The sequence below is a fragment of the Orussus abietinus genome, unplaced genomic scaffold, assembly GCF_000612105.2.
Source record: "Orussus abietinus isolate OABI.00-Male unplaced genomic scaffold, Oabi_2.0 scaffold42, whole genome shotgun sequence".
Lineage (NCBI taxonomy): Eukaryota > Metazoa > Arthropoda > Insecta > Hymenoptera > Orussidae > Orussus > Orussus abietinus.
Genome location: NW_019394787.1, coordinates 411,696 through 423,860, shown reverse-complemented (window position 1 = coordinate 423,860; position 12,165 = coordinate 411,696). Strand labels below are relative to the sequence as shown.

Sequence of the window (12,165 nt, the reverse complement as noted above, 5' to 3'; positions counted from 1 at the left end):
TAAGGCATTATTAAGCGAGCATGCGAATACCGAATTTCAGGGAAAACATATATCCGGGGGCCCTTAATAAAATCTCTCGCCATAGGAGGGACGATTACGAAGGACGGTCATGAATATAATGGGCCCCGGTTTTTTTACACTATCGTGTATAACATTTCGCCCCATAATGCGGAGAATGAGAGTCACGGTACGGTGTCGTAATATTTAGCCGCGCTTTCGGCCTTATCGGTTTGGTTGCATATTTAAGGGTTGCCATGTCAAGCGTCAAGCGCGCCCTTTGAATACATTTAAATTCATTAGGACCTGGCTTTACCTTGTCGGTCGCAGCGATTCTTGGCCACCCCGGTGGAGGGGAACGAGACCAGCTAGAAATTACCCGAAAGTATGCCCGATAAAATTTCATATGAATTTTTTTTTCTACTTTCAGGAAGCCGCGGACGCCCTCTCAGGATGCCTCATACAGGTGAGTCAAAATTCAAGCAGAAACTCCAAACCTTAGACCGACAAGAATCCAGAATAATTAAGTCATTTATCATTTTCTTTAATTCCTTTTGTCGCTGAATTAAAATCATATAAATTTTACTTATCCGCGGATGGGGGGAATTCCGAGAGGAGCGAGGAAACGAGGAAGCTCGAAAGAAGCATGCGTGAGACCAGGTCGAAAAAAATCGCTTCTTGAGGATCCATCTAGGATGCCGACACTAAACTCCCTCATCGGTTATGGTCTTTTCGATGGAGGTATGTGAGACCAGCTACCGCCGGCGAGATCATAGGGACGCCTCGACCCGGCAGTAAAATTGAAATCCTTCCTCGGACGTAGTGACGCTCGTCGCCACGTTGTAAACACGAGGAACGGTTAGATTACGATTTAGGTGGCGTTTTTGACGATAATTAACGGACTAATTTATGTGCCGGATCGAGCAGAGACGGCTACGGTGGCGGCGATTAATGGCCCCCCCGTTACGGCTCCCCTTTTTTCGAGGATATCTGTTCCGCTCGCCTTGAAAGAAATTTTTTTAATTCAGGAAAATAACGAAGGAAATAATTGCCGAGATATTTTACAAATTAAGCATTTCCAAAATTGCATACGTGAACGAGTAAAGGAGCCATTGAGTTAGGCAGGTGCGTGGTACCGTTTGGTACAAAAATGGTGGCCGTGGTGGCCATCGGGTCCGGCGTATTAGTTCGCTAATTCTAAGCTTGCCATTATTATCGCTATTACGATCGCATACCAGGCTGTTTATAGTTTATAGTTTAATGGAGATATGGTGTCGGGGCCGTAGACGGGCCGATAGTAAACTCGATGACCCCTTAGTCATTAGGCTGTTTAATGAGCTGACAACCATGGCCTCCTATGCTTGGAGGCGCGTTATCCAAAAGGTCGCTGAAAGCCACATCACTCGCATTGTGTAGTTAAATAATCGTTTTGGTATGAATTTATTTTCATAAATAATAATTTGTATAACTGGAGTCTCTTAAGGTCAATTTTGTTCAGCAGTTCAAGGGAATGGAAACTTTTGCATTTCGTCGGTACATTTCTTTGCCTCCAATTGGCAGTATTTGGAACAGCTGTAAAATGGCAGATTAACGAGTTTCTGGCCAACTGACTGCAGAGATTACAGGGCGACGAGATGATTGGTGTGGAAGCGGAGGAGAGGGCTGATGGTCGCACATTTCTCATTATTCCACGTTGAGTGCCATCGCAGATTTTATGTAGATACGGCCCACCTTCTGCACCGTTTTTGCCGCAATAATAATTTACCCCTGCCCATATTTCGGCTCGTACAACTGTCCGCCGTTAACTGCTTACGCGTCCACGTAATTTCGAGAGGATGTGGATATCAGCCCTGAGGCCGGAGGGTGGCCAACCCTTCCTCGTCGAAATAACGCCGAAATTACTCACGGAATCGACCAAGTGCACCCATAATGAGGCCTCCGAGCGAAATTTATTTCGGAAAAAGAACCCCTTAGCAGTGCCAACGCCAATTGCATTCATCCACGGAAATATGTTCATTTCAGAGGCCGCGTCAATAATTTCAGGGCCCACCGTTTCCGCGAATTTATGAATTATTTAAAGAGTCCTAACAGAGAGACGCCGGGCAATTATATAATTATCCCCAGAGCTTGATTAATAAAAAAGGAAGAAGTTCACGGTGACAGGTCCAAACTCCGGTGGAAGCGATCGGCGCCTTAAAGGGACGCCTTAGCGATCCATCGGGACAAAAGAGGGCGTCCTGTAATTACCGGGACGACTCAATCCGACAGATCGGTAGACGGATGCGGTGAACGGGTTGGAAAAAAAGCCATAACCGCGGCGCGCCTACCATACGAATCGAGCCACGCGCCTTCACGTATAATCTCTTTAAGGGCTGAAAAGACCGCAGGGACGCAAACCAGGGTCCTTTGCTGATTACTGCATCTCTGACTCCCGATAATTACGTTATTAACTCAATTATCGAGCTCCTTCGGCCCCGTGCAGAACTGCATTCGCATGGGAGGTTAAGCGTCGCGCCCGCGGGTCGAAGTAGGATGGGGTGACCCTCGAGATTCGGTTTTATTTATTTCCAATTTCTGTATCAGTAACTCATTTCAGAAATCGAGGTAGTCCTGGGTAAACTGGCGACGTCCGAGCGTTGTTTTAGTCCTTCGATGTCTTTTAGAGGAACAGCAGGTGGACCAAAATGGCGGCTGAGAAGGAAGCTTGCCGAAGAGTTCCGGGGGTCGATTTTCGCAGGAAACGATTTTCGCCTAGGGTGTCCAACTCGAAGAAGACACCCGGGGGAAATAATTGCGCATCTCTCCATCGAGGGACACGCGAGGCTGGGATCTTTCGGTGCTCGCCGATGTCATTACAGAGCAAACCGCTGTGAAAGCACCTGCCAACCCCTAATGTCATCCTCGGGCTATTAGCGGATTTCTTCCTGCCGTTTCCTGCGCGCAGCTACTTTGTCCTCGAAGGAGAGGGAAGGAAGCCGTCGGCCCCCCTTTTTCCATTATTTCTGTCATTTTTCATTTCTTCTGCCGAAAATTTATACACGTCGTCTGGACGATTCGCCATGGTCTAATAGCACCAGGACGCGACTTCCTGAATCGTCGGTGGAGAAAAATAAAAGGCAGAAAAGACGAAACAAAAGTGGAAATAAATTGTTCCAGGTCAAGTTGGGGTAAATCAGCTGGGTGGCCATTTCGTGAATGGAAGACCACTTCCGGACTGCGTGAGACAGCGAATCGTGCAACTTGCCCTCGTTGGCGTGAGACCGTGCGACATTTCCCGACAACTTTTGGTGTCGCACGGCTGCGTCTCGAAGATCCTCACGCGTTTCTACGAGACCGGAAGCATACGACCCGGCAGCATCGGAGGAAGCAAGACGAAGGTAAGACTACTGCTCAGTAAAAATAATTCTGTAATTATTTGCCGGATAATTCTACAAGATAATACCGAAACCGCCGAGTTTAATGTCTTGTTAGAGCGAGAGTAATGGCGTTCGTAAAGATGACCAAAACCAACAAATAGTTAGTACCTCTTCTAGAGGTATTTTTTATGCCCGACCAACAATCAACCTGGAATCAAATTAAAGATAACCTGGAATTATCTCGGAAATCACGGCGATTGGCTAGATAATTCCAGCCTGGTCACGTATCATTAGAATGCAACTGACCTACGGTTTACCACCTGTCTAAAGATTACTTAATTCGGGGCCCAGCAGCGGGTCTAAAAAATCTAAAAAATTCCGGCAGAAGACTGCGCCGAATTGCTGCGAAAAGTTCGAGACTCGATCGTCGGGGGTAATATTTGTTGTTAAAAAAAAAAACTGAAAAATAGAGGACGAAGTGAAACGCACCGTGATGTAAAAACAGGGAGGCAGAACGAAAGGTCCAATCGGAAGAGACTCAAGAAAAAAGGGAAATAGCGAGCTTGAAAAAGTTCGCACAAATGCGCTTTTTGCGCGGCTCATCATTACAAAATGGCGGGGGAAAGTTGGAGGAAGAGCTCTCCGAAGTGGTGCAAGAGTCGTGCCACCCAATTGCCCAAAGTAGGCACTCCTCTGATGCGATTTTAAGTGAGGGCATGCCGCAATTATGTCGACCATGCGTGCAATTATCCAAACACCTTGCAGCTCGTGTATTTGCATAATTTCATGGGGCCGCACGTCTCCATAACGCGTCGGTTTAGCGCCAACCGCGGACAATCTCGGGTCGCAAATTAACGCGCTCGTTCAGCTAAAATCGATCGATCGATCGAACTGCCAGAGAAGATCGATGGCCCTGCAATATTACCAGACCGATTTCTCGTTCGTTGCCACTTGCCTCTGAATAATATTAACACCTCGACGTGGCAATAAATTTATCCAAGGAAAAAGAAATTGAAAAACAACTTTCTACGGAATTGTCCATTTCCCATTTTATTGTCGAGGGGAGAGAAAATAGGGAATAGTTCTCGAGGAGGGTATAGTTGCATCAAAACCGCCTGGGCTGTATAACGTGAATTACTCGCGAGTAATTCGAGTCGGCGGAAAAATGGCCGGCGGCATCTTCCGCGTTAAAATACGTCCGCGGTGTTTAATCGGTTACAGTCATGTCGGATTGTGTTACGAGGTCGTATGTTACTCCCTTCTCGAGGAGTGGAGAGGGGGACCACCGAAGGTACCATTATTCCTCCGCGGTTTTAATCGGTTTTGCGAGTGTAAACCCGGCCGCGGTATGCGCCCGGGCATGGAGTACACGAAGGCCTAAGTACACCGCACGCGTGTAACATCTCCCGCGTGATGCCACTAATGACAATATAATTATACGCTTGTGCCCTCGGGAATTCCTGGGCCGAGCTGCGAGCCGCGATTTTTTGCACTTGGCCCTAATAAATTTATTTTAATAATGGGAGCCCTCGGCTCGGCCTCTGCTTAATCTCGCCATGACGGAATCCCCTGTATGTAGACATCCGCACAACCCTCGTCGAATCTACGACCAAAGCGTACCCCATGAAGCATTTCCAATCCCTACCATACACCTATTATCTACTGAATAATTTCAAAACACGTTTCTCATCCCATATGAATCGTGGAAAAAGTTAAGGATCCATAATACGGCTCGTTTTCATTTTTCCTAGAGAAAAGGTGGATTTAACTACGACGACATGCTATCAAATCAGAACAGGACACCGCGGTTGGTGTCTTCGTCCTGTTATTAAAGCGATCATTTACAAATTAATTTCTAAAGACGTTTTTACCACAGATTAATTGGGGAAAAAAATAGAGGGTCCATTTTTTTGGATCGGTTTTATTTTTCCTGGTAGAAAGGTGGATTTAACGATGACGACAGGCTGTCAAAACAGGACGAGACACCGCGGTCGGTGTCTTCGCCCTGTGATTAGAGCGATTTCCGATCCCCTCTTGATAGCGATCAGCTGATCGGTATCTCGGGTCGTCCGTCTTCTGGGACGGATCCCTCCGTACCTTCCGCGTGAAAAGGCGGCGTCGGGCCTCAAAGAAAGTACTTTCTTCCTCCTGGTCGGTGGATGGTCGCCTTTACGATCGCTTCGGCGGGCTCGAAAGAGAGCGAAAGGCGAGATGAACGCCCGCCGGCGTGAACGATCTCCTCGGATGATCGTTCAGGGGTCATAATCGCGTTTCCCCGTTTCCCCGTTTCCCGGCCGGATTTTTCAGGAATTCCTGCCCGGCCGTTTCGAAGGCGCATTTACACGGCGACAGTAAAGTGCGTAATTTATAGCCCGTCGGTCCTCGCGGATCTACGGAAGCCTAGGAGCGCGTTTACGCGCTAAGAGATACGGTCCGGAATAACATCCCGATGGTAACCTACCAATGCCTCGTAAAAAAGAGTTTTATAATGGCTCTTATGCGAGGTGGCATGCCTAACCGCACGGGCACTACTTCTCCTGCGTTCTGTGCGGCGAATCGCCGTAATCTTCGCGATTTAAGTGCCAGAAAAGAAGAGGTCGCCGCACCTCCGCGTCGGGACTCCCCCGACTCTCCGATTAATTCCAAACGCTGTTTAAACGTCAATAAGCGATCGCCAATATTTTTCTCCTGAGATCCTACAAGTTCACGTACGTTTATAAGTACTTGCGAGGACGAGAGTGCCGTTGGCCAGGCAATAATATATTTTTTTTTTTAACATCCATCGGTGGTCTTCCGACCTAGACTGATGCTTGGTACTTGCATCTTTCAAAATTTATCCGCGACTTCTTCGCCGATGGAATCGTGGGTTATCTTTAATTCCTGGAGTCGCGGTTAGGCGGAAATTAATTCGCGTATTTCTAGTAAATTCCTAGGTAAATCTGGAAAACGTGTGTCTTGGTGGTTAGAGCGGGATGTGTCTATCCGCGAGTTCTGCGAGGCAATGTGGAGACGGGGTGAATTATGCGCCGAGGCGCCGTAAAGTTCGCGATTTAAGCGCCGAGGGAACCCAATTCATCAGGACGAAAGCCCGGAACGCAGAACGGCCGATAAATTAATTCGAGAATTAGCGATGTATCGGCGATCTCTACACGTGTTTCCACGTGTCGCGACGTTTCCATGCCACGGTTTCCAAGGCTGTCCGGGGCGGCTTCGACGCCGGTAAATGGCGCCCCGACGCGCTGTGGTCGTGAGGAAATTGTCTCATGAAATATGCACGGCTGACGCGAACGACGGAAACGGAATGCTCAGGGAAAAAAAAAAAACGCAGGACGATCTTCGCGTTTCCGATATTCCCGGAATCCGCGACATCCGAACGAGGCCCGCGTAAAAATGGCCGCAATTCGCGAGCGGACGCTTCGCGGAAGAGGTGCGTGGTCAGGGAATTTCTTCCGGGCTTTACTTCACTTTTCGTTACGTTTTCCACGTTACCTCGTTGGAAACTGATCCTACCAATTTATTATATCTATATAAAATATTTGACAATATTTATTGCCTCAAAAATGATTTATCGAGGTGTGTTTTCAAGATCGAGCCCTCGTGCGCGCGTCTCGCTTTATCTGGCAATTAGGATCTCGCGAGGCACGAAGCGATCTAACGCCCGTCGGGAGGTATTTATTTATCAATGAATGATTCAGCGAGGCGTCGTTCACGGCGCCGAACGAAGTGCAAACAGGGAAAGGCAAACGGAAATGGCGGAAACGAGGGCCACGACCATTTCCATCGGTGGAGTTCCGTCGTAAAAGTGAATACCTCGAGCCTTCTTCTCGATGTCTACCGGAGTTTTTATATATTAACTTATATATATAGATATTTTTTCTTTTTATTAACCGACATCGAATAAAATACGGTTTTCAATGACATCCCCCGAGGTTAAGCCTAACGCGTGAGAACCGGCACGAATTGGGCGCGCGCGGAAGGAAAGAAGCGTTTTTAATGACAGCCCTCCTCGAGGGCGAGCGTTATCACCGGCGGCCACGCCACCGATGACACCGGTCAGATAATCGGCGCAGTTGGTCAACCTGTTCGGCAGCGCGGGTTATCTAACGTTTAGCACCAGATGTTTCGTCGCGCGGCCAATTTCCGAAGCGCGGCGGCGCGGGGGTATATAAGCGGCGCAGCGCGCGTCCGCACACAGTCGCGCGCCGCGCGCCGAGCACTGCGTATGTCGCGCGCGCTCCCTTGGCACTGGAGGGTCCGTTAATGCCGGCATTAGGACACACGCACACACGTGCGCGCTGCGATGGCCACCGCCGGCGTAATTGTCGCCACGACGGAAGTGTCAGATTAGAATCTGAGATGCTCCCGAGCGCACGCAACTCCTGACACCCTCGAACTATTAGCAGCCACCCCTAAGCGCCTCGCGTTAAACACTGACCGGCCAGTGGCACTCCCTTACGGGGAAGCGATCAATTTATCGAGTATCGATAACACTAACCATCGATCGACCGGTCGGACGAGTGTCACGCATATTACCCACAAGGAACCTTAGATATAAGATGGAAGAGCGTGACATGTACTTACTTGACTCGATATTAAAATTAATATTAATTGCGGTTTTGTTAGGCATACTTATTTTAGGCCAACCTACCCTCAGACGGTTCGCCGATAGGCGCTTTTATCGCCCTTGGCTTGATATTCTTTCTCGAGGAGGTATCCCCGATTAAACGTTTACGACGGGGTCGTTAACGGGCGTTATTGATGGCAGTAACTAATAATTACGAGTTTCTTCGCGCCTATTGCTTCTCCTCGGGAGGAAATAAGGGCTGCATCCTCAAGGGTCGTTTTATTCCGCTCGGAATATGGAGCAATAAAATCCCTGGATTTATGCGATAAAACCGGCGGTGCGTGACGCGCCGCAGACCGGCTAATGATTGCTGAGGAGGCGAGCCGAAATAATTAAATAGAAATTACCCGATGATCGGTGCGTCTCTTGCAACTGCTCGAATGAACAATTGCCGTTGTGTTCCGGTCGAGCAACGGGCATTAAAGTTTACGTCTCTACACTTTGAGTAAAATCAGAGAAATTGAATCCCAGGCGTATGGGGTGCAAAGTAAGAAATTGTTGGCGCGCAGTTATCGAAGAGCCACGAAGTTAACGGGGGCCATTATTTCGCTTAAGGGCCTCGGAATGGGAATCCGTTCCGGTTGACATCCGCGAAGAAATCACGCGGTGGCAATCACGTGCCGGGCAGGGATCTTCGCATCTCGAGATCTGTCCCGAGGAATAACATTTCCATCGTGTTAGCATAAGATTATCCGGACATTAGCATGGGGATTAGCAATTCAAATGAGGCCCGCTGATTTGAGCGCCACTGTCCGAGTGGACCCGCAGATGGCGCCCAGGGCCCGGCGAGCGCGGGCAAAGTGTACCCGAGCGCACCTATCTGATCGGGGCCACTTCACCTGTGGACAGCATGTGTACTTTGTCGTGCGAGCCTGCCCCAAACTCGCCCTAATGCTCGCTCCTTCGGACCAGGGGCGATGATTAACGACATCGGAACCGCTGTCGTGGGACCGCTTCCGAAACTCCCCGGAATCCCTGCGACTCCCCCTGCAGGGCCCTTTTTGTCGTTTCCGCCATTTTATTTTCGCTCGGCCGACTTCGCGACGAAATATCGCTACGTTCTCCTTGCTAAATTTCTAGATATGTTTATGTCGCCAATTTCTTAACTCGTTACCTAACGGCAGGGTGCCTTACCGTTGCAGCAAGTGGCGACGCCCACCGTCGTCAAGAAAATCCTGCGCATGAAACAGGAACAACCCACGATGTTCGCCTGGGAGATTCGCAAGCAGCTCGCTAGTCAGGGCGCCTGCGACCCTCAGAACCTGCCTTCGGTGTCATCGGTGAATAGGATTCTAAGAGGTGGAGGTTTGCACACGGAACATCCCGCGATGGATAGCGGATCCTCCAGCAGCTATCAATCGCAGATCCCTGGGAATTTGAGCGCCAGAGGTGAGAGTTTGCTGGGCGTATCGGGTCCTGCTTCTGGGACGATCGGTAAAAAACGGAGCACCAGATTTTTGCCGGTCTTGGCCGTCGTAACGACGTCGTAATGGCGTCCCCGGATGCGCCTCGAGGGCGCCATTAACGGCTAATGATCCCTATACACCTGCAACCTAATGCAAAATCGGCCCTGGTTCCACCGTTCGGCCCGTTTTTCCCCGCACGGATAAAAGTTCCTCGCGAAATTAACTCGTCAGTGATGTAAGATTTGGCGGCACGCGAGATCCACCAGAATCCGAGACTTTTACGTACTTCCTGCCGTGATCCGGCCAATTTGGATCATTGAGCTCGCCAAGTGGGTCTCATTAACGATAACATCGGGCTTCAACGTTCCCCCGAAAATTGAGACGGTACTCGGACGAGGAACCCAAATGCGCCTAATGTGCGCTGCATGATTCAGCGATTAGACATTTTTGTACCGTCGTTGTTGGTCGATTTTTTAAAATTCGCTTATCGATCTTACTTCAGAAGCTCTGATGAGGACGGACTATCAGCTGTTCTATTCCGGAAGTCTGGGGCCTCTGCACATCTCGACCACTTCCGGAAGCGGCGGGCCGCCATCTTGGAACTCTAGCTTTTACTCCTCCTTGTATCAAGCCACGACTTTGCATCTGCATAACGGGATGCAGTCCTTCAAGTAGGTTCTTTGGATTTAGATAGTAGATGTGAAATTCAAGATTTGGTATTCAAATGTCGTACTTTCAGCTCGTTGGACCCCGAGCGTCTCTCGGAGCAGCAGAATGGACAGAGTCAGGTGGACCTGAAGTCCAGTTCGAGTTCCATGGCTGGAAGCGACGATTCCTTGGATAAGAGCGACCTCGAGGAGAACACCGAGTCCCAGGACAATTTCAAGTCCTACCAAAATTCCCCGATCATTCTTGAACTCGGCCAAAAGATCGGCAGCGACCGGAGCGCCTTCGTCAGGCACGGGACCCCGAATTCTGGGGGGAATTTCGAAAATTCCCGCCAAAGTCCACCCGTCGACGGGGCCGGCCGTGATCTCGACAGGAGGAGAATTCTGGAAGCGGGGAAAGAACGCAACGCCCCTAATGAATCCGCGTCAGAAAACGAGCCTGCTCAGCCTCCGAGGAAAAGAAATCCTTACTCCATCGAGGAGCTCCTTAAGAAGGACGAGAGCAAGGCCACCACCAAGAGGCCAAGGCTGACCAACACCGGGGTGGTCCAGCCTTGCGGAATCATCCTCACTAAGGGCATTTGAAGAGGTCCCGATTGCCGGATCGAAATCTCCCCACGAGTCGCATTAAGACGCCATATGTAAAAATGTTTCGTGTAGATTAGTCCTAGCGTACAGGCGTAGCACCTAACAGGGAATGTTCACACGTTCTCACTGAAACTCGCTTACGACCATCTTCTTTCTTTCTTTCTTTCATGTATTATTTCAAGTGCCGAGCGTCGTTCTCCAAAAATCCGCAGATCCTGCGGATGGCCATTTGGACGTTCTCTATGTATAGGTCGCTGGGTGGTTGCGAGAAATTTCTCAAATTTTCCCAGTATTTCGCTGACTAGTTCAGGAAGGGTTCCATGTCGGGTCTTGAATTATGTAATATCTCCGGCGTATTCTTCCGCGTTCGTAAATTCCTCTTTTCAGCGCGCCCTCGGTTTGCACCCGCGCTAGACCTCGCAGTTAATGAGTTGCATCGATAGTGCACTGTGAAATCAGTCACGCAAGATGCGTGACTCTTAAATCATGACTGACACAGTCACGAACAGCTGAAGTTTGCTGACCGCGGCCGTGGCTTAAAATTTACGTATCTAACTCGAGCGTTTTTCAATCTAATAGACGGAAAGGTCGGAAAATTGAGAGGAGGAAATCGTATCGGGCGCAATTACCGTGCAATTAGCCGCGCTCGTCGGATTACCCGAGATCGTCGGTCTCTCTTAAGGCTCGCACGTAAAATCGTAAAAATGCAGAACCGCAAGATTGAACGGGGGACACGAAAGCCTGCCGCCAGCCTTAGATGCAATGCCCGGCGCCATAAACTCATAAACGCATTCGGGAGAGTGTCATGGGTGCGTTATTGCACTCGATGTGAGATGCACGCGCGGTGTAATATAAGTCGGATACGACACGTGGTCAGTGCGCGGGTAAAAAGGGAAGTAAACACCGCGGAAGACTCCTCCTGTGACCCTTTACAACGTTGTAAACGGCTTTACCCTGCTCCCTCCTCGTAGGAAGCCAATTAATGCGCCGTAAACGCTCTCTTCGCAAAAGTGAGGCCGTTACCGCAAATTACGCGCCCTCTGCGGCGTTTACTTACCTCGTGTATTATTTCTTCTCTTTGTGACTTGCGATAAAAATGTCGGAAAAAAAATAGAAATGGGGAATTCGAAGCATCTCACCGGCATGGAACCCTGCAAATTCGTGGTAGGATGTGTGACGAGGTGGAAAAGTATTGTAGCTCGTAGCTTGTCGTGTAACTCATTGACATATTTATTGTAACGATCGGTATTACCCCCGGCGAGGGAACCGTCTTGCTTCCCGCGTCAAAATGGCGTCCGAGGAAGGAATTGATTTCGTAATATTCTAAATCCTGTTTTCATTCGAGATTTATTATCGCATGGCGGTCACCCTCGTTGATGGTATCGCGGAAATGTCCCGGCAGTGGATTCTGTGCTCTCGACTTTACGTTACGACCCTATCCTTTTTCCACATTTCAAGATTCCTGTTAGCGATTAATCCCGACGAAGCGCCTCGAAAGTGGTCTGCGATCCTGACGGGCTGTTTTA

General features: G+C 49.3%; 1 protein-coding gene across 1 annotated transcript; it reads left to right on the top strand.

Moving 5' to 3' along the window:
- Positions 1-450: 450 nt before the first annotated feature.
- Positions 451-10,636, top strand: LOC105697220 (paired box pox-neuro protein). Its single transcript, XM_012420349.1, has 5 exons — positions 451-463; positions 3,154-3,374; positions 9,120-9,366; positions 9,886-10,054; positions 10,123-10,636. Exons 1-5 carry the CDS (start codon positions 451-453, stop codon positions 10,634-10,636), a joined length of 1,164 nt encoding a protein of 387 aa, XP_012275772.1.
- The last annotated feature ends 1,529 nt before the right edge of the window (positions 10,637-12,165 follow it).